This window comes from Orbicella faveolata, unplaced genomic scaffold (assembly GCF_042242905.1).
Source record: "Orbicella faveolata isolate gen_17 unplaced genomic scaffold, um_ofav_v1 contig_2, whole genome shotgun sequence".
NCBI classification, from domain to species: domain Eukaryota; kingdom Metazoa; phylum Cnidaria; class Anthozoa; order Scleractinia; family Merulinidae; genus Orbicella; species Orbicella faveolata.
In genome coordinates, this window is record NW_028301547.1 from 3,053,557 (window position 1) to 3,075,927 (window position 22,371).

At 40.5% G+C, this 22,371-nt stretch overlaps 4 protein-coding genes, 1 long non-coding RNA gene, 1 other non-coding gene and 1 pseudogene across 7 annotated transcripts; 3 read left to right on the top strand and 4 right to left on the bottom strand.

Moving 5' to 3' along the window:
* The first annotated feature begins 26 nt into the window (after window positions 1-26).
* On the top strand, window positions 27-1,988 carry LOC110058340 (uncharacterized). The gene is made up of 2 exons (XM_020764981.2): window positions 27-213; window positions 971-1,988. The coding sequence occupies exons 1-2, from the start codon at window positions 155-157 to the stop codon at window positions 1,692-1,694; spliced, it is 783 nt and encodes a 260-aa protein (XP_020620640.1). The 5' UTR covers window positions 27-154; the 3' UTR covers window positions 1,695-1,988.
* A 3,221-nt stretch (window positions 1,989-5,209) lies between these two features.
* LOC110058272 (uncharacterized) lies at window positions 5,210-8,717 on the bottom strand. The gene is made up of 3 exons (XM_020764890.2): window positions 8,223-8,717; window positions 7,937-7,991; window positions 5,210-7,336 (listed from the first exon to the last, which is right to left on the bottom strand). The coding sequence occupies exons 1-3, from the start codon at window positions 8,614-8,616 to the stop codon at window positions 5,599-5,601; spliced, it is 2,187 nt and encodes a 728-aa protein (XP_020620549.2). The 5' UTR covers window positions 8,617-8,717; the 3' UTR covers window positions 5,210-5,598.
* A 977-nt stretch (window positions 8,718-9,694) lies between these two features.
* Window positions 9,695-19,348, bottom strand: LOC110058268 (cyclin-F-like). Its single transcript, XM_020764886.2, has 18 exons — window positions 18,707-19,348; window positions 18,414-18,520; window positions 18,161-18,228; window positions 17,340-17,539; window positions 16,933-16,983; window positions 15,385-15,645; window positions 14,995-15,068; window positions 14,365-14,407; window positions 14,154-14,275; window positions 13,991-14,071; window positions 13,577-13,619; window positions 13,407-13,454; window positions 13,174-13,244; window positions 12,860-12,921; window positions 12,392-12,479; window positions 12,219-12,278; window positions 11,817-11,856; window positions 9,695-11,082 (listed from the first exon to the last, which is right to left on the bottom strand). The coding sequence occupies exons 1-18, from the start codon at window positions 18,827-18,829 to the stop codon at window positions 10,441-10,443; spliced, it is 2,184 nt and encodes a 727-aa protein (XP_020620545.2). The 5' UTR covers window positions 18,830-19,348; the 3' UTR covers window positions 9,695-10,440.
* LOC149111621 (uncharacterized) lies at window positions 15,138-15,932 on the top strand. Of its 2 annotated transcripts, XR_016207094.1 has the most exons (3): window positions 15,168-15,309; window positions 15,430-15,530; window positions 15,800-15,932. It is a non-coding gene; the product is annotated as an uncharacterized LOC149111621 (long non-coding RNA). The 2 variants fall into 2 exon arrangements; XR_016207093.1 differs by lacking the exon at window positions 15,800-15,932 and having other exon boundaries at window positions 15,138-15,309; window positions 15,430-15,683.
* Trnat-agu (transfer RNA threonine (anticodon AGU)) lies at window positions 19,300-19,373 on the top strand. Its single transcript has one exon. It is a non-coding gene; the product is annotated as a tRNA-Thr (tRNA).
* A 68-nt stretch (window positions 19,374-19,441) lies between these two features.
* LOC110058269 (very-long-chain enoyl-CoA reductase-like) lies at window positions 19,442-21,181 on the bottom strand. The gene has a single exon (XM_020764887.2). It carries the CDS (start codon window positions 20,649-20,651, stop codon window positions 19,911-19,913), a length of 741 nt encoding a protein of 246 aa, XP_020620546.2. The 5' UTR covers window positions 20,652-21,181; the 3' UTR covers window positions 19,442-19,910.
* Window positions 21,182-21,407: 226 nt separating this feature from the next.
* LOC110058273 (uncharacterized) lies at window positions 21,408-22,239 on the bottom strand (annotated as a pseudogene).
* Between the last annotated feature and the right edge of the window lie 132 nt (window positions 22,240-22,371).

Sequence of the window (22,371 nt, forward strand, 5' to 3'; positions counted from 1 at the left end):
GCTGGTTACCACGACGACGTCTTTGTGAACAGCAGCGAAAACCGCAGCGAGAATACCTTCCATTTTAGGGCCAAACGCTCTCTAGTTTATCATGAATTTATGAGTCATGGAATCCTCTTGAGTGGCCAAATCGTCGATAAAAGAAGGTCTCAGGATGGCGAGTATCTATTTGCCTCCGATCGCCCGCAAAAAGAAGGTAGACGGCTACCCACGGTAGGTTTTGACTCTCGCTGCTTCTAAATATTTAATTTAATCATGATGAAATCTTCATGGATTGATAAGATAAACAGACTTGTTTGTGGTCAGGTAATCAGCCATTCATCATAGATTAAAGGTGATTTTCGTTGTGAGCCTTGCGTTTCCGCAAGAGGAAGAAAAAACAAGGGCAAAATGTGTAGATACCAATAATTTTGACGGGAAAATGTATCAGATACGATTTGCGCGCGAGCGCGCGTTGTCTCGATTCACTCAGTTTACATAGTTTCAACTTTCAAGGCATTCTGTGTACCTGTTGTATTAAAAGGGGCAAACGTCTCAAAGTCAGTCTATTCAAAATTTAAACGACAACAAAGTCAATATTTCACTTCTTAGTAAGAAGTTGAAACCTGATACCTTTTCTTTCAATGGCAATCTTAATTAGTTAGACTTAATTAGACACCCAGACGCGATGAATTTTCATGACCAAGTAAACACTTTACACGAATAAGGGTTGTATGTAGAGATGATATTTAAAAAAATAAATAAATAGAGCATGTCCCAGCAATGAAATGCTTGAAAACCTCGAAACCTCGCTCTACCTCCATACATTTATGGATATAGAAATACTCCTGTTCACACCCCTCCTACTGTCTGTAATGGACTGGTCTGGGAATGGTGTATATTTAAGCTTGATCTCATTTTGTCATTAATGATATAATAATAATGCCATCCATATCCATCGAAATGGAATTATATTTTATTTTATTTCCAGTCAGGACACCTCCAGGGTTTTTGCTGATCTGCAAGGAGATAATTCCCCCGGTAAAACAAGTTACAATGCACATTACACAGGGCGTGCATTACAGTTATCTACCCAACAGAGTGTGACAGCTGGACCAAATAACAAACCCCACCCAACTAATGTGACATTTCTGCGCCAGAATCCAAGATTTATCTGTGAGCCAATCTGTTATGTCAAAACAACTGTTGATACCCAAGAAACGCATCCATCATGGTGGCCAGATGAACTGCCTGAAAAATCAACCAAGGTGCCTCAACATAGCTTTGATTCAACTGCACGATATGATTATCGACCTCCACCCTTCCCTCATGAGCGATCAATGATGCACAGTGGTAGTCTAGCCATGCAAGGAACTCCAACAACAAATGGGATCATTTCTCAAGCTGTTCTCAAGACTGGATGTAAAATGCCAAAGGTTGTAGAGAAAATCTCTTACGAACATCAGTTTAATTCAAGATTGGACCCCAGCCATCCGATAAGGGGACGCAGACATGGAAGTTTTATATGGAAAGTTGTGTCTGATGTAGGCAAACAAAATAGAAAAAACAGCAAACCTGTTGAGTATGCCTACAGAGAAGATGAATCAGTAGACATAAAGACCACCCAGTTCACAGCAGAAAACAATGCCAAAGATGAACAAACCACAGAATTGAACAAATCTGATGAGACACAACCTTCTACTAATGAAAGTTGAATTTTTGTTTAAATTGAAGTTACTTTATTAGTAACAAAGACAAATATTTGATTGCATTTTTTAAAAAGTTTGTATAATTTGCACAATGGTTGTGGTATCTGTATAGCAGGTTACAAAGTGTTTCCTTGCATCCACAACCCTAAATTTTAGCAACATTTTTTTAAATTTTATTATCTTTTTATTATTATTATTGTATGGCTACGTACTGGAACAGATATTTCCTTCATATTTATAATTATAACAACATGCAAGCTTGTTAGTTAAAAAAGTATTAAATCTGGCATTTAAAATGCATTCAAGAGTTCTTTATGTCTGATTTACGATGTGAAAGTCTCTAGACCTAACTCCAGTCACTTCTAAATACTTAGCTGAGTTTCCATAATTGCAAACTGCATAATTTTCACGTCAATTAGTGAGTTAAAATAAGTATTTTTCCCCAACAGCAACAGGCAATTATGTATTCTTTGGATGCGCCTTAAAACATTTTTTTTTAACCCAAGTTTGAAGAATCATTCTATAAATTATGTATGTGTACACACAAATCCCACCTCATATTGCCTGCATGCCTGAATTTGGATTTAAAATTTTGAGGAGATTGTTGTTATTGTCACGTGGCAAGGTAGTCTTGGAAGTAAATCCAAGTGTTCTGGTTGGTTCTTTCTTGGCTGGAATTTTGCCATATGGACTGTTTTCATGGAAACCCTGGGGGGCGGGTACTCCCAGCAAAATTGGGTGGGGGTGTGCAGCCTGCTCCCCAAAACCCATGCCTTATTTATGACCAAAATCTGCAATTTTCCCTACCCTATTTATGGGCTGACCAAAAATTCAATACCCTATGACCACTGCAGCTGCCACAGTTGCCCTAAAAATAATTTATGAAGGGCTTTTTCTCATGATGGTCCCATTGATAATGATGAAAAGGAAGCTTCTCATAAAAGGCATACCCAATTCAAGACTAGAGTACAAAAACCATACCCTATTTATGACCAAAATGGCCAAAGTCGATACCCTATTTATGACCAAATTGGCTGAAAAACCATACCCTTTAGGACTGCACATACTTATATAGCCCATGTAAGGGAGTACCTCTCCTGGAATGGAAACGGTCATAAACTGTGTATTTTTTGCTTCCAAACGCCGGCCAATTAAAAAAACTTGCAGCGCTTACTAACCTAGTTTGCTTGAGCTGTAGTGGAAAATATTGGCCTTCAGTCACATTTGTATGGACCTGGTGCTGCACTTGGCCCATACTGTCATGACCTCGGGTCAGTAATTCCCAGTACAGACCTCACGCTCAGTTAGTAAGAAGTTTTATTGATCATGTTGTTGGAAAAAATCCACCCTTATGGGATCACTACCTTATCGTGGTAGGGTGGTTTGGGTGTCCCAATAACCCGGAGAGCTATGCCGGCTGGAGTCTTGAACTCCTGGTAGGGTCACCCACGCCGGACTGGTCAAAGGGTACGGGCCTGACAAAAAGTGATCCCCTGGCCCTCCAGGTTGGGGGTTTAGCACAGAGCCAACAACCCTGTCCTGTAAAAAAACATGTTACGGAAACAGCAGCAGAGGATACAACCACAACTGTGTGTCGTGGCCTTTCAGAGTCACCTCAAATGACACGGATGAATGGCAGAGGTGAAATCCGCAAGGAAGCCACTGACAGGATTATGAAAGTCCTAGGCACCAAGATTGCTGCCCTACGTGCCAGTGGGCACAATGGGCAGTGAGTGAGTGAGAGTTGGAAAATCCATCATATCCATCAGTGCCTAAAAGCCACTGGTACTTCCCACTTTATCATATTAGCTCATATTGCATAAGAGCTGACTTTATCTGGATTTCCCCTAACTGGTCCTAAGGGGCGCTTTGTGGTGATGTCTATTTTCTAGATGTTTGGAGGTGGTGTCCCAAAATGTCAGTCATCGGATGTCATACATACATATATACTTACATACTTTATTTGAAATAGGTTAAATTAAAGGCAACCAGAGGCTGATGTGGACCTATATTTAATCTACAAGTAATATTATATAAAAATTACGCTAATAACGATCTAAATACAATTATCAATTTAAAATTGTAGTGAAAATTACTAAATTAAAAATATGTATAATCTTGATTCTTATGTGAGACCACGCATGCTTCTTTCAGAAAGCTAATGTTTTTGATGAAAAATTTATGGCGACGCTGTTTTAAAAGGTTCTTAAAGTTCTTTAAGGAGGTGGACTGTTTGAGAGCGGTTGGAGTTAGTTCCCATGCTATTGGGCCTCTATATCTTAAGGAATTTCTACCAATGTCCAAGTTGAATCTAGGTAGTACAAAGTGATTACTATTTCTAAGATTATAGTATGGGTTAGCAATACTAAGGAGGTTTGTTATTTTATCTGGGGTAATGTTACAATTTACTTTGTACATTAGGGTGAGTAGTTTCTTTTTATATTGATTTGATAGTGGCTCCCATCCAGTTGTTTCTAGGGCGTCTTGTCGAATGTAGCATCTCGAATGTCAGATATTCTATATCGCATGTCGAATGACACTTATAAGCTTCCGTATTTCTGCCTCCGTCAAACAAATATTTCAAGAAAAGTGGCAGCAAAAAGGGGAGTGGCCCAAATCGAGTGGTATAAACGTCACTTATATGCCACCTGGGGTGAACAGAAGCGTGTAGATAACGAAACAGCAACTTAACAGGATACACTGAAATTCTGACAAGAGAACAAGACGTTCGCCGACTTGCAAGCCGCGCGTAATCTGGATATGGTCGTTGCAGTTTTGACATTTTTCAAGACTTGTCTCGAAACCTCTGAGAAATTATCCCAGAATACTTGTGATCGTAAAATTGAACACTTCCATTCACTGTTGGACAATTCCAACACACTCATGTCAACCAAAACGTTTGCACCGGCTCGTATTGTACATTACATTCAGTGTTCTAGCTTGTGAGAATTTGATATTTTGTTTATAAAGCGCAGAAGTATCGAGATCTGACTGAATCCTGTTCTGATCCTACTATTTGTGTGATACTCATTGTCACTTAAGTGCCCGGGAAGGGGGAGTCATTGTCATTCCAGTTGCTATAGTTACATGGAACCCCATGAGAGTGGAGAGGTAGGATCGAAGAGGACAGCATTATCGACTGGCGTTTCATTTCGGAATCAGGTAACAAGTGAACGTCACAGGATTTTACGAGTTGTTTTCTTTCTTTAGAGATGATACAAGAATCAGTACGTGTTGCTTATAAACTTTAAAACCATGGCTGTATTGTGTATACCGATCGATCCTAGAAGGGAGAACAGGACATTCTCCTCCCATAGTCATTTACGTTAAAGGAGTTGGCCATGAGAACTTTCTAAGTTGTCTCAAGATATGAAATTTTCATGGCATGCCAAAATGAACCTCCGTACGCAGTTGATGAAACGTGTAAAACATCTAACCATTCCCCCGCTCTGTCGTGATCTCAGACTGACCACTCTTCGTACACGCCAGGTGCTCTCCAAATGACAACCGTAAACAACAGATCACACAACAACGGACTTTACTTCTAAACGTTTAACGCATAGTTTCCAAGTGCTTCATGAGCATTACTACAGTTTGAATGGTAAAGGGCAAATACTATTTTGGCAAGTGATACTGGTTTTAGGTAGATAACAAATTTTACTCCAGCTTATTTCAGAACAATTGACAACGCTTTAAATCAGTTTCTGGCAAATAGCGTTCAATCGACAATCTTAGTCATTTTGTAATCTTAGTCTGCAAGCTTTGGAAAACGAAGGCTTGAGTATGTCAAGGCCACTGACTGATTGCTAACACACCACCGAACATGTAAAGACAATGTCAATGGAGAATATCATAAACAATGTTTAACGTATCATTTGTTGAGAGAGGGTTTGGCCAAAATCTGTCCCTCTTATAACTTAGTCATTTCTGATCTATTACGACTGGTATCTTTGTGAGCAGGATTCTCGTTGCTGTGGCCAAGTTCAGTATCGCCACTCTTCCTCGGTTGGTGATTCAGCGCGTGTTGGTCCATCTGATAAGCAGCAAAAGGGTACAAGAGCATGACCACAAAGAAATCCTCCACCATGCTTCCATGTATTCCATCTTCTTCTCTTATGCCAGTTCGGATGGCTGTTGCAACAGCGAAAAACAAGAATAGGACGGCCCATCCGACATACGAGATTCCATGCACCGGCAGTAACTCCGCCACCATCATGGCAATCCAGGCATAAAATGGAACTCCCATAAGAATCATGTAACAGGCCATTCCTCTTGGGGAGCTGGGCTTCCTTCGTTCTGCGGCAATACCAATCACATACCAAGGAGCAACTGTAGCAAGTAACAGCTTGAAAACAGCACTGCATGACGGTCGACTGATTGGATTAAACAAGGAGATGCTAAACTGCGGTCCATTGGGATCCAAATCACCAGCTTCCATCTGAACAGCTCTCCACAGCGCCACACACATAAAACACAGCAAAATGGTGTACGGAAGTCCAGCAGCAATGGATACGGCCTGCAAGGCCTGCAGCGCATCTGTACCTCCAGCGTAAAGTAAAGCTGTCGCGGTGGCACCTTCCGTCAAGGCCCAGAACACGCGCTGTGGTACCGGAGGGTCAGGATCTCCGTTTGCAGACAGGCAGTCGATGACCAATGAGCCACTGTCTGAACTGGTGACAAAGTAAAGAATTATGCCGACCAGGGACGTGACTGACAGGAATTGTCCAAGATCTCCATATTGATCCATCACGTCGAACCACATATCATTCTTCGTGCGACAGGACAGACGGTACAAACCATGAAAGCTCTGTGTAGCCTTTTTACCTCCCAGGGGTGATGAACATGTTATGTTTGCCAAGGCTGCGCTTCTTTCCATTCGTAATCCGGATCCACCAAATATAGTAAGCCAAAGAAAGGTGTAAAATATTGGTGCCGTCAGGGTGGCGTTGATGAATTCTTTGATCGTTCGGCCTCGTGAAATCTTAGCGATGAACATACCCACAAAAGGGCACCAGGCAATCCACCAACCCCAGTAGAAGATGGTCCAGTCGTTCATCCACTCGGAAGCCTCCAGTTTATCAGGAGCGTTGTGGAGTTGTGCAAAAGCATCGGTGTGGAATCCAATCTGAACGACATACTGGAGGTAGTAGCCGATACTTTGAACGTACAAATTTAGCAGATACCAGGTGTCATCAAAGAACAGGACAATCAACATCAGTATCATGCCAATTCCAAAGCACAGTTCACTTAGGCGCCTGATTCCAAGTTTCAAGCCACTGATTACTGAGAGGGTTGCACAGGCCGTCACGCCCCAGATGGTGATAATCTGGTTTGTGGTGCTGAACGCGATGTCCCTGTTCAGTCGCTGAAAACCAGCATTGAGTTGGATCGCCCCAAGACCGAGGCTTGTACACACTCCAAACATGGTGCACACAACCGAGAGGGTGTCGATGAAGTCGCCCATCCATCCATAGATCCTGTCACCAAGCAGAGGATAGAAGCAGGATCGCATCGTCATAGGAAGGCCTTTTCTGTAACTGAGGAAGCCAAGTAGAAGTCCAACCACCACATACACAATCCAACCGTGAATTCCCCAGTGAAAGAACGTGATGTTCATGGCATCTTGGGCTCGTTGGTTGTCGGAATACCTGTTATTCGAAAAGTGGAAGTTAGTACAGCGGGAAAACTTAATATGTCTGTGAAGCTCAGTTCGAGCTAAGGTTTCAGATGTTGTCAGTGTTTTGTATATTAATCTGTGAACACTATTTTTCTCGAATTTTTCAGTTTTTCATCGGCCAGCTGTCCATATTCATTCGATTTGGAGAAAATCTGGGCACAAAGTAATGTAGAAGATTGTCGAATTCTTTGATAGACAAAAAGACTTTCTAGACGAAGTTGCCCTCTTAGCTTTTGTTTTAAAAATGGGGCTTGTTGAAAAATTGAACGAACAGGTGTAAGTCACCAAAGGCATTAGATGAAAACTTTGCACCAGAAATATATTTCCAAACAAATGATGAAAGGTAACTCGGAAATTTAAAGTGCCAGTGAAAGCGATAAGGTTTGTTTGGTTATAGCATCATACATTTGAGGATTAATGCCTGGCAAGTCCGTTGATCACTAAATATTTCATTTACTAGCAACTGACAGTCTAACCACTTATTGAACGTATTTGATGAAAAACCAAGTAAAAAATTCAAATCAATGAATACTGAAGCATAATGAAACAGTAATACCGACAGTGCACATACCTTCCAAAGTAACGATTCCCATAATGTCCAGGTTCGTAATGCCAGATGGGTTCCGCTTAAAAAGAAAAGGAAGAACCAAACTTTATCAAAAGTTTTAACGAACGCTTTTGATAACACGATAACTTACTCAGCAATTTAGCGAAGCCGGATGGAACGAATGAGTTGACCTGCATCTGATGCACAACTCTCATTCCGCAAGGTTTTCTACATGTGCATTTCTGAGCACAAATAAATGTTAATGGTATGATCCTTCGAAACCAACAACTTTACAAAAAAGATCACTCACCTACTCCAAAATAGAACAGGCCAATCCCGATGCCAGCAGCAAACAGCATGGTGAAATATGTAGCGTCGTTAAATTCGGGTTTTTCGTGCGGTTTGCCCAGCTTCAACTTGGAATACTTGGACAAATACAGCACAATAATGAACAGGGCCCACACGTCCTGAGTGCCGATGTATAGCCAAGTGAATTTTAAAGTGATCCATCCTCTCCACTTGGCCATCTCTTCGTTTGCCGCTTTAGCTTTCAAGATACTCCACACGACAAACCCCCAGATGATGAGGGCGGAAAGAAGAGATACAACTGGGTTGAGCCGAATGTTGAGTGCAAAGTTGCAGCAGCAGGGAATCTTGAAACGAAGCCATCGACATTTCTTCGATGCGTTTTCTTGAGCGTTCATTCTGTGGTTGTTCTGTCAGGTTTGAACTAAGAAATGCACAGTTTGACTTATATACAGTAATGAGCGTGACTATTTCGATCTGCCAATTATTGTGCATTTCATTTAAATGCTTCATATGCTACCACCGTGCGCTCGCTTCTCATTACACCTCTGACAATGGCAAAGCTAGTCAGAGGGCTATCATAAGATCTTCGGGTGTTGGCGAGTCCCAAATTTGGAACCCAAGGGAATTCATTATTCCTCCATAATCCCTCGTGAGGGACTGTAATTGCTTAAGACAATGGACTATAACTGCTTGAAACTTAACTGAAGCTGGTTTTTGGTAGCGCACGAGCATAAGCAACATTTGCAGACGCAGTAAGCTGCTGTTAAGGTGCAATAAGTTCCCTTGGTTTAGAAATTTCTAACACAAAAGGCACTAATTATCAATATCTTACTACCTCTGCGTATGATTATGCGCTCGTGAAAGCCAGCCCATGGTGATCACAAATGGCTCAGGTAACTGGTAAAAAGAAACAAGATGAACAAGGTTATAACCCTCCTTCTCATCCCGGGCCATCTTTGACCGTAAATTACAAGCATAGGGAAACGTTCTAGGCTCTTGCTAGCCCTTTAGATATCTCGTTTCCAATGTAGGCGTCACTAAAATATGAAAATTGTCGAAATGTGTCACCCTAACTTCAAGGCCAGTAGCCCTCCCTCCACTCAGGGTCACCCTGGTGGCTCCACGACCCTCCACTTAGGGTCACCCTGGTGGCTCCACGACCCTCCACTTAGGGTCACCCTGGTGGCTCCACGAGGTTGGCTCACAAGCCCACTTTGCGGTTTATCCTGGCTCCCAAGCTAACTTTGTGATTTCTCTTTAAATCATTCATTTTGGTGCTTCTTATAATTGAAAATCACGTCCGGAGTGGCTTGGTGTGTTGAGTGGTTCCCCAGCCCGAGAGACCTTTTTACCGCATGAATAGGTACTTGGAAACACTACACGGATCTATTTAGGGATTATGGTCCTTTCCCCTACGAGTTGTTTGCTAGCGTTAGTAGGTCAGATGGAAAAACAATCACTCTTTACTCAAGCTTGAAGAACTAGAGATAGTCAATGTTTTACTCTCCAGTACGGTAGGCTTACTTACAATCTCTTGTAAAACATTTATTAAACTTTCAACCATACGAGAATAGCGAAACAACTCTGGGCGACGCTACCGTTTACACTATGTAGCGCTAAGAAACCAGAAAATCAGTCTTTCAAATAACTTCCAGGAATTTTATTTTAGCTTCAACGCTTCGAATACGTTCAATTTAAAGCATATGGTTATATATTCGCCTTCCAACTTCCAAAGAAGGCTTTTTCACTAAACAACAATTTGTATTTAAGAATATACCACGCAAACTTTCTTCATTTTTGCTCTGTATAAATATGGGCAATGGCACATTTAACCTCGCCATAATTCTTCTCAGCTTTCTAATCAAAGATGGTGGTTTTACCAGATTACAAAGCCAAGAAAAAATAAGACGTAAAATATACCTATGTATGTATAGTATGCTTTCCGGTTGAATATATACAGAATATCTTTCATTGTCGCGAATTATTCACAAAAGTATCATTTTAGAATCAATGACATTAAGCTGAAAAGCGTCACGATAAAACACAGATAATCGATATATTAAGGTTCCTAAATGCGTTCTTATTCTGGTGTCTAGAACATTTTGCAACGCTTGAAACTAAGCCTAAGACAAGAAACAACTGTAAAGTTTGCTAAGTTCTGCCATGAAAGAACAACTTTGTTACAAGGAAAAAGAGAACTAGCTGAGACTTCTGAAAGTTCAATGGGTGACTGTTCTACTCCACGCTGAAATCCTCCGCTGAGACTTCAAAGAAATGGGGTCTCTGAAGGAGAGATTGTTATTGTTTTCAATAGGTCTTAGAGGTTGCCTACTACGCAAGCTTGAATCTAATGGCTTAGCACAGCCCTCTCCTAACTCCATATTATCATCAGCTTCCATAACAACTGGCACACAAAGCTCGCTGGCGCTGTGAATGCCATTGTCCATTGGCACGGGTTCCGAATCCGTGTCCATGTCTTGCACTTCTAAATCAAACCCGCTGTGAGTACCAGCTGGGTGGAGAATGCTCGGTGTGGAACTCGTCCTTGAAAATTCCTCCCAGTTCAGGAAGGAAGAGTCTCTAGATTGCTTGTTTAACACGCCATGCTGGTCATCAGCTAGTTCGCTACAGAGTTCCTCATCAACATTCAAGTCGCCTTCATCCTCCATGTCTCCTTCATAACCACTCTCGGACAAACTGCCGATACTAGTATTCAAAATGCTGTCGTCAGCAGTGAGGTGATGCGCATGACTAGAATGCCTTGCCGCTGGCTGACCACGTAGGGATCGCATATCACCGATCGAATCGCACTGCAAGACCTTGGGAAGGAGATATTGACGTAATTCTTCACGGCCAGGTACCTGAGGAGCAAAAGCAAAGAAGGCTTTAAAAAGGTGCCTATGGTCGTAACGTGTCTACAGCTAGTCACGCTGTAAAAAGCAATGACAAGGACCAACTTGGCAGTGAATTTGAATTGAGCAACTGAAGGAAACCAATTTGGGCGTGGCTCAGGCTTATTTAATAATATAATAATAATCTTTGTTCAGGAAACTTTTTCACGTACATGTGGTTTTCGAAAAGGACCTCAAAGATTAATACTAATTCATAGAACTAAAAATATGAAATTTATAAAACACTTGAGTTAAAAAATTAAAAACCTGTCTCTTAACCTGTCTCTTAATTTACTCAAGAAGACACCACTCTAAAACGGACACTCATATAAAAGCTACAGAGACGTTAGTGATGACAAAGACAGTTCGTCAAGTACTTTCGGCTATGGAACAATATTAAAGATTTCATGCCAGATCTATCTAAGCTGGCAACAAAGTAGGTGAGACCAAACTCTGCAATTTACACCTCTAAGCGAGACAACGACCTTCCCAACTCCTTTCACATGATTTAGGAAAATCTTCACACAAACAATGGGAGGACAATCACAAATCATGTACAAATTGAAGAGAAATCGCAGAAAGGGACAAGAAAAGACGTGGCTTATTGTTATGTAAGATGTAATAAGTTTCATAATTTGTGTATTCAAAACGCATCTTGTAGAAATGTAAATCTTATAATTATTATAACAAATTCAAATTCTTACCATTATTTGGCTGACTTTCAAGAAACGCTCATCAGAGTACCTAACCAAAACAGTAAAGAAATAGAAATATTTTTCATTCAAGGCAACAAAAACCAAACTGGAGCAGCAAAGACAACAATGAATTATAAACCATATGTCTCATGATAAAACGCCTGTTATTTGAAGGGTGGTAGTGAATAATGATATCCACTGGATAAATTGCTATCCTGTGGACAAGCGTTGGCCAAACACAGGATAATGATTTATCAGTAAAAAGCATTATCCATCCTTTGAATAACAGGGCCATGGAATGTTACGGGCACTGCTACATAGTTTTAACTAACACATTATAAAACAATACGAAAAATCATGGTTTGATTCAGTAATTATCGAAATACAGCAACAACAAGGAGTAAAACAAACCTTTCTTTAATAGCTTTTAATTTCACATTTCTGTGGTCTACAGGGTTTTCATCAAGAAGACTGTAAAAAAATATAAAGTGCATCAAGTTTTATTGTCGCAATACATCAGGAAGTCATTTAAGAGGGACTTGGTAACTTTCTTTAAGTTGTTACAAAAATGTAAATATAGCTACCATTGTTGATGTAAATGAAGAGTACAGTCTAAAAGATCTGCAAGACTAAAGCCAGTTATCTCATGCATGTGCAGTGGCCATGACGTCTCTGTCAAGAGAAAAAGGTGAAACAGCTTAAAATGTGACAACTTCAATAAGTTGACATACGTGTAGCATGGCTGGCCTCTGTACCATACCCAAATTCACAATTAGCCAATCAGAGGCTGTGTCCACTGTCCTGATATCCTGCAATACCTCTCACCAAAACACAAACTGTGGTTCAACCAAACTCATCTGATATGCTGCCAAAGTGTACCAAAAAGGTATGGTTCGGCATAAGACAGTAGGAAACACAAATGCTAGAGTGAGTTTGTCATTCTGAAATTTTCGGATCCACTGTTTTTGAGGGATTGCCCCTGTTTTTTACATGCCAAACCAACCATATTAAACCAGTTACATTGTACATGTATGACACATTTATCAGCTTACCCATTTCTTGAACTGAGTTTGCTAAAAGAACAGAGGATGCAGCCATCAAAGCCGGAGAATACCTAAAAGAGAACGTAAGTAAACAACCATTTACTAACTACTTGAAAAAATAACAGTGCCTCAGCCAGCCTGGTTAAAGTGGGTGGGATGGGAGGAATTGAGATCAATCTTTACACCTTCAGCAAGAGGATTACAATCATTCAGGTTCTTTATCAACAACTTGCTACATACACTTTCTAATATTCACAACTTCAGGAGTGGCCTGCTTCTTAGATATCCATCAAATCAACAAAGATACAAAACAACAACCTTACCTTCCATATTCAGTGTGTAAGATGGATAAATCTGCTACATATCCTGCAATACAATCAGTCTTTTGACTGACCTGAAATAGAACATTCAACAAATGAGTACATTAGATTACATAACTAACAGTCTGAAGTGAGAAACAAAGATAAGTTCTGGTAACTGCTATTTTATGATGAAATATTTACTGATTAGAATTGAACTTGTTTTTTACAAAAAAAATATTAGAATTAATACTTACTGCTGCAAGGGAGCAAAAAAGCTTTAGAAAATCTGGTATGGTAAGGACCTGCAAATGAAAATATACTATGTAACTTAATATATAGAATGATAGTCATTTTGGGATCCATGGTGCAAAAATGTCAAACAGGCACCAAGAGGAGAATAACCTAAAATGAAAATGGGACTTACTCGGACTTGACCCTTGATACAGGACATCACTTCACCCATCATTCTGTGGACCAAGACATGAGGAAACAAAATAACATTAAAAAAAGCTAACTTATTTACCGTAAGGAAGGGGGTGGGGTGGGGGTGGGACAGGGGGGAGGAGCCTGGGAGAATAGGGGGTAGGGGGGATACAGGACTGAATGCAAGTTATTTAAAAACAAAGAAAATGCCTAAGAATTGTGCAGCTAAAAGACAAGGATGTGTTTTGATTCTCCTAATTAATGGGGGAGGGCAGCAGGATGGAAAAGGGTGGGGTTTGGGAGATAAAGGTACAGGAAGCAGGTGAGCGAGGTATGGAAGGCTGGATATTTTTACCTTACTGTCCCCCCCCCCCCCCCCCCCCCTTATGGTTGCACATCATTTAATTGGACATACCTAACCACTTCCTCATATTTATATGTGCCATCAGTTAACCAAGCAGCCTCTCTTATTGTGACAATGTCTTTGCCTTGAAACCTGTGGGGATGAAATATTTTGCAACGTGGTTGGATTTTATAAAATAATGTTTTGCTCAAAGAGAGCATTGCAGATCACTAACCTTGCAGCTATTAACATGCATGTGATTCCAAGGAGCTGCAGTTCAGATCGCTGGACTTTACGTCTCATTAAATACTGGTCAACGCAGTTCACAGCAATATGAACAATCTGGCTTGGAAAATCCTGGAATAACCAAAGAAGAATGATTAGGATGAAGAAAAAAAAGACCCTAAAATAAAATTCAAATAAAAGAAGCAATGGGAGACATTTACCTTCATAATAGCAACTTCTACAAGCCAGTCAACCAAGATATACCTGCATATACGAAAAAGTTAACAAATATTGTGAATGAATAAAATTTGGTCTCCAGCTCCCTCAGACGTCCTATGGTATTTGCTGCTTAGTTCAAACTGAATTTTCTCTGGGACTGTTACAAACGGTGGAAATGGCTCTTTGTTACTTCGTAATGCCTGCTGACTCATGCAAGGGTTGGATTTACAGTCTTCTTTCCAATAATATTATGAGCCTACAGTACTCTGATTGGAGCGGGCAATATCTCATTTCTTGAATACTCTTTTGCTGCGAGTCAGCCAAATCTTTTATACCTTATGCCACATTTTGCCATCAGATAATGTAATTACATGTATAAATATAGCTCATTCAGTCATAAAGGGGTGCGAGTCCTGCTTCACTGGCCAGAGGACACTCTTTGTACATGTACATTGCTTTTTGGCCCAATCGTTATGAAATGGATTTTGCGTGTTGTAAATTCTTTTTAATTGTTGCTTCCAGTTACATGCAATGTCAGTTCCAAGATTTACGTTTTTTTCCGCACGTCCACTTGTAGCTCATTTTACACCAACTTTAATATATCAGGCACAAATTTTTAAGATGAAGATTACCTCATGGTGCTGTTGAGTTCTGTTTGAAAACTAAAGAGCTTGTGACTGTTGAGTGGTTTTGATCTTGACACAAACTGTAACGAAAAAAGAGAAGACAATAAGAAATACATAAGCAAAGAGAAAATTAAATTTCATTGTTACAGCATTGAAAGCGGAGAAATCCGAGAAATCCAAACGTGGACAATTCTGTCCGAGAAGGGGACTAAGTCAGAGACAACAGAAAACATGGCAGCCGAGTAAACAGAGATGAACGTGCAAGCACATTTGAGGCTCGATGTAGAACTAGAGTAGTCCAGAACGCAAAACAGTAACGTGGTATGAAAGTTGTGATCTTTTATCTGTACAATTGTTCATAAATTTCATTAGACTGCTTACTGCTTATACATGTACCTGTGAGATAAACTCTGCTACTTGCGTTTTATTGACCCCTCCCAGGTTTCCTTTGGCGTATTCAAGAGCGAGAGTCAGTTGAGCATCTGGATGTCCAGCTGTTGCACAGTCCCGCAGTTCCCTGAGTCTCTCCAGTCGTGAGTAAGGTTCTATTGGACCCTCACAAAATCGCATCTTCCAGAGATCAAAGGCTGCTTGGCAAGATCCTTGGCCTGCAGCGTTTGTTAGCCAATGCCGGCTTTCTTCCTTTTTCTTCTCATCCTGACACCGAAATAAAGGATTTTGTCAGTCAGTCAAAATCTCAAGTCTCAATAGCCCATTCTTTTAGCTTGTGCATGATGAGCAATGAGAACATTTGCTTAGGAGGCCAAATATCAGCTGTACTTATTATTATTTTTTTATCAGTACAAGTCAGTGCTGGCAAACTTATAGCTACAACATGTAGGAAATCCTGACAAGAATGCTAGGGTAGTCTGCAATGGGGTACACCCTGTCATGTGCCTTCCTATCCAGGGGGAAGAGCAATATTCATATTTGCCTCATGCAAGTGGGCAAACTAGCCTGCCAGCCTGCTCTTTGTGGTGAAAGAAAGTATGAAAGGAGAAAGGAAAGAGGAGCCTGCCTGTGTCGCTTAGAATTCTGAATGATGTACCCAAGAAACTCTGCTGGCGCGACACTGAGCGATATGGATGTAGACATTGTCAATGTGATCTGTGCCATGCTAGAAGATAGGATAGGGCTTGTGATGGCTAATGCAAGAGAAAATATGTAAAGAAAGAAAATCTAGGCCAGAAAATTCAGGGTTTGGATGGGTTTTGTGTGCAGGTAAAGAAAGACATTAATTAATGCCATAAATGACAACTGCTCTGTAAAGGTCAGACAACTAACGTGGCGCTTCATTTCATCCACAATAACAAAGAGTTGCAAAATTATCTAGACTTATCTCAAGTCCTGTACAAGATAGCAAGAACATTGTTTCTTTCTAGCAGGGAAGACACTGCATTACATTGCTCTACCTTCAATGGAAATTTAATATAAATTATTCTGAAAAATTGGCATAAGCCGTTCTGAACACTTCATCTCTGCAGGGCACCATTTTGTTTTTCTAAACAGGAGCTGATCACAGTTGGATAACATCACCATGTCAATGTATAAATCTCAGCCAATCAGTACTTTGTATCCAAAATTTGGATGCACTGATTCAGAATTCAAAGTGGTGCAGGCAGGCTCTTCCTCCCCTTTCCTCTCCTTCTTTCAGGTCTTTCAGTTGCCACAGTCACTGAGAGCCTGCTTGCACCTACTTGCAGGCTACAGGCAAACTTTCTAGAAGCCTTCAATGCTTGAAGACAGTGGCTGGCTTTTACAGAAATGCCATCAAATGTAAATAGTTTTTGGTATACATATTTAAATATGACATTTCCATGTTTGACGAAAGTAAAGCAATGGAGGACTTTTTTATGTTTGACCAAGGCTTACTGTCATCGTGTGACTGTTATCATGATACAGTGCTTGATCATTCTGACATTGCTGTTACTATTTTAAACATACCTCATGTAAACTAAGGATTTTCCCCACACAGTACAACATTGACTTATTAACCTGGTGAAAAATAAATGATTTATTACATTAATTACGCAGACTGATCATCTTGCTTGACATGTTTTTTAAATTAGAGAAACAGTTATGCTAATAATAACCAGGTTAAAAGAAACTTTGGGAGGCTGGAAATTGGACGGTAAAGGGATTAAACTAAATGGAACAATTTTTACTTTTGAAGCTCATTTTAAACAGAGGTCAGCCATCAAATAGCTCAGCAAAGTGACTGGATGAGATCATGAAATATATAATGATTTTTGCTGGCAGCAAGCAACTTCTGACAACCCTGTGATAATAAAAATAATGTCTGCAAAAGAGACTTTTTTCTTCTTATGCAAAAATACACTGCAGTTACTTACCTCTGAATCTGAACAAAGTTCCACCATACTATTAAAGACACAGGATTTACAGCACACACCAGATGGAGCCCAAGGAGGGCGTACAAAAAACCAAGTGAATGGTGCACCATTTTGAATAGTGCATTCAGCTTTAAAGAAGAATTCTGCAGCAAGACGACCATTTTCTTTTGCATTGACGCCCTTCTCCCCATTTTCTGAAACTTAAAATGATGGGCAACAAAAAATAAATTAGATTTCCACTGACTGTCTAAGGCAGGTGTTATCATTTATTCCACGTTCAGAAATGGAAATCATTTTCAACATTTGATCTATTGAGTTATGGAAACACAAGTGGGAGTTTGGGAGAGTGAGAAATGCTATCAGAACTGAGGCGACCAAATTTTTTTGTTGTGTTCTAAATTTTCATAAGGGTTTCTACAACTTCATAGGAACAGAAAATGTTTTCCTTTCCTTTTTTAAACAATGAAGATAAGAATGAAAATAGCTTCTTCATAACGATGATCAAAATGCAAATTTTATTTGCTCACTCGAACAGTTACTTGAAAAATCAGAGACAGCAGATTTACAGACGAGTTCAGTTTGCGTAAACACAACAAACATCCTTCAACCTCTGCACTGTGACTAATGTTTATTAATGACAAGTTTGTTTTAAGGTCATTCAAAAGGCCACTATTTAATTTTCAATGTTTTGCTTTAAGAAAAAAAATATTTTCCACGATTCTTTACAAGTCAACGGTAAAATACTGCAAGGTAAGGGAAAAACTTATTGGAGTTTTCACACACGATACATTTATTGTTGATAACGCTGGTCAACCACTTACTTCCTTCGTTATACAAATGAGCAAGTCCAAGCTTTATAAGAGCCTCAGGATTTCCTAGATTAGCTGCCCTGAATGGCAATAAGATAAGAAAAAAGATAATAAGATACACAAATTTATAACGCATTAAGCAAAATTGACGGGCGAGTTGTGTAAGCTGTTCTGGTGCAGTGAAGTTCGATGGAAATGGAGGGAAATTCGAATGACGCGCAAATCTACTGAATTCCGTTACATGTAACAATCAACTACAACAAACCTCTGAAGAAGAGGCAGAGTTTTGTGCGATGGCCAAACTCCTAGAAAAGACGCTGACAGCCATAGACTAGATGAATCGTCAATCAGTTGCTTTAACCCTGAACAAACCTGCAAACGCAGAAAATGCAAGAAGAAATTAGCAACGAAACGAACCATCAACGGTCGCAGTCTATCCTGCGCGTCTATGTCAACTGGTCTTTTCCAACGGTCGCGCATGGCAATCTTGAATATTTTGAAGAAAACAAGCTAAGACCTTGCGCTTCAAAAGAATGAAGACATATGTCGTCTACCTACCACTCTCAAGTCCATTAGTTCGTTTGCCGTGAGACATTTTAAAATAAGGAGCACAACCTCCTCAGGCAGCGCTAGCAGTGAACATGTCCGCGCTCGCGATGGAATCCGTGTTCGAAGCTTCATTTTTCCGAGGTATAGATGAAATTAGATGGCTTTGCCAAAGAAGACGGAAGAAAATAACTGAAATGGAACTAGAAAAAGCAAAACAGGACCTCAGAGCAAAATGGTGCTCTATACTACCTAAAAATTAACGAAAGGATGGAAGAAACGGCTTGTAAACCGAACATTGAGTACCGTTGGCGATTAAAGTCACCGCGCTGTCAATTCACGCCTCATTTCGCACACTGTGATTGGTTGCTGAGGACTCTGGGGCCTCCCCTGAGATCCCATCGCGTGCGCGACAAAAGAGAACAAGTAAATCAAGCTTCCTCCACCATTTATTGGCTGTTTTATATCCACATATCGATAAATCCTACCCATACAACGTTCAAATGTTGGATAATTACAATTTTTATGCGGAGAAAAGAACATCATCAGTAATTGAAGGTTGCGCTTGGTTTATAAATTACAATTTCATCAGAATTTATATCGAGGGCGCCGTAGCTCAGTTGGTTAGAGCGCCTGTCTAGTAAACAGGAGGTCATGGGTTCAAATCCCCTCGGTGCCTCTTTTTTTTAATTATTTTTTTTATGTTTTTTTTTTTCGTTATCATTTCATTCATTGTTTTGCCTCCTGCAAAAGTAGTAAATGATTTTTAATGAGGGCATCAAAAATATAACATGCTATTTACTATATTTGACATTACTGGAAATGATCCAAGTTACTTTGATACGATATTTAGGATGCACGATCATATGCAGATATTACTGCCAATTCTGTTTATAACATTTCAAAACTATAACTACAAAGTGATATGAAAAGTAAAACAAAAAAAAATACATAATATGACTGTAATAACGAACAAAAAACAATCTTCTCTTTACTCCTACATTACTGAAACATTTCACTCTAATCAGCGGCTCTGAAGGTTAGTATTTGCATTGGAAAAACAAACGATTTGTAATTTGGAAATCTTCTTCCCCCGGGTACACTCATAAATGTACACACCTGGTGGGTAGAGTAGGGGGGGGGGTAACTTCATGTCTCTTTGATTGATACGTGAGAACATAAAGATGCATGGTTTACACGGTGTACTGACTTGTTCTCAAAACACAAAAGGAATTAGGACTTTTCGATTGCTAGGATACAATTCCCTCCCGGCCAGTCCATCAAACTCCTGTCGATACGCCTTGTGTTTCTTACGTGCGTAAACAACAAGAGTGATCATTGTTGCAAGTAGAAACAGGGCTGCCGGGAGAGTCCAAGATGCCAAGAAAAAACCCAGCCATGATAAAATTTCGCACGAATAATGCGGGCAAGAGATGCAGTCGAAGAGGAATCCATTCGGTAGAACGTGCTTTGAGTTCGGGGACAGCAAGCCTGCTCGTTTTTCCTTCCGAAATGCACGTAGTTTGAGATGGCAGAGGCAATTTCCAACCTCACCGATCAGGAAAATGACTGAGCCAGCCACAGTGAGAGCAAGAAATGTTTGTTTGTATCCATTGTCGTGTCGCAGCGCAACTCCGTTCCAGAACGCAAAGAACCAATAATAAATAGGCGCTCCTATGCTTTCTACACAAGACATTTTCCTTCGGTAATCATGGACCCAAAGGACTTCTATCGTTCGCCGGAGAAAATGCAACGACCAGAGTCCGACGAAAAGATATTCCAAATCTTGATTTTTTGCAAACTTGGCATCATTCGATACGAGGAGACAGCCTGTAGCAGGAAAATGCTCTATGAATATCTTAGGGACCTTCATAGCTACAAGGAACACTGCAAGAGTCCCAATGTATGTAACACTGTTAACAACGACAGGGTTAAACCCGGAGGATACGTCCGCCATGATGAATTCCTAAGAAAGCGATCGCGTGACCTACACAGGCACTCAGCTTGAGCATTTTATTTTTGTGGGGTGGGGATAGGCTAGCCTCCCTACCCTCCCAAGCAGACGTTTTTTTAGGGTGTGGAGGTTAGGGATAGGCCGGTAGGAAGTAACATCACATCCCCGGGCAAGGGGCTCCCATATAAAAAAGGACGAGGGTTCTCGTGGGAAATTTCAAAACAGAACCACCAAGAGGTACCGACATCCTGTTTTGTGGACGTGGCTTGAAATTTTTTTCACCCCAAAGAGGCAACTACTCTAACCATTTTCATAGACATGATTGCTTTTAATACATTCTACTCGTTAAGTTGGTTGTTAAATATCTCCTGTCATTTTTTTCGATTGAATACTCTTAAAAGGTCTAAAAGGTACTATAAAAGCTCCTACTGTGGACCTTTTGAAGCTGAACGCCCAAAGAGCTACCAAAACTGCTTTTTAACACCTGAAAGAAATAATGAGCACCCTCGTCCTTTATATATGAGAGTGCTCCCCCCTCCCCCCCCCCCCCCAGGGTAACATCTCGTATACTATGTGTAATCGACTTCTGTTAGGGTATGAGTTTCTCCTTAAGTTCGTTACAGTACTCCGATACTACTCACCATCTTTCAGGGAAGGACATGTGTTTTACCGAGGTAGGTACCTATGCTGGTAGGCATAGTTATTAGTTTAAGCTAGTTTACGTTTTACGACAGAGAGTAATAATCAATCACTCAAATATTTCAGTAATATAGTATGTCACAAGAACTCGTATACGGACAAGCTGCTTTGTAGTTAGTGTAACTACGGAGTTGCGAGGCTACTTCCATTCTGAAACGGTCTATGGAAAGAATAAATGGACAAGCAGTCTCGGCCCATTCTGACCTTCTGGTGATCTCTCCAGCGATGCAACTTCTTTGCCATCGCAGATCTGTAACATGGCCGTGTTGATAAGTCCAGGATTTAATGGAACACAGGTCAATGGGTCAGGTAGCTCTAGGGCCATTGCTTTGGAAAGGCCCTCGATGGCCCACTTAGAGGCACAATAAGGAGCTTCATTTACCGCGGCAGTTCTTCCCCAACCAGAAGAAAAATTGATAACCACGCCTTTCCCTGCTTTGATCATCTCGGGGACAAAATGGCGAATCACAGTTGTGACACCTTTGATGTTGATATCAATAACATTGTTGAACTCCTCTGCAGAAATTTGCCAGAGATACGCATTATTATTGATGACAGAAGCATTGTTCAGGAGAAAAGTCGGCGCTCCAAAGTTAGGAGTAATTTCTTCTGACCAACGTTTCACATCCGCCTCGTTCACAACATCAACAACATCAACAACTGCTTGGGTTTGTTTCCTTTACAGTACTCGTCGTTCAACTGACTTATCGTCTGAGCCGATCTTGCACATCCTAACACTGTGTGGCCTCTGCATGAGTACCATTTCCCCATAGCAAGGCCTAATCCTGCAGAAACCCCTTTAATTGCGATAACTTCGTGTTCGTTCGACGCCATTTTTAGACTGATTACTCGGGTTGAAACTGGTATTTCAATGGGCCACTTCCGAGTTGCTTTTGCCTCTTCATGCAAATCAAACTCATTTATTGCCCAAAGACTCGTTTTGAAACAGAGGCACAAGGTAACCTAGAAATGGCCTATTTAATAAACTGAGTTGAACGTTCTTGCAAGATCTTCCTCGTTACCC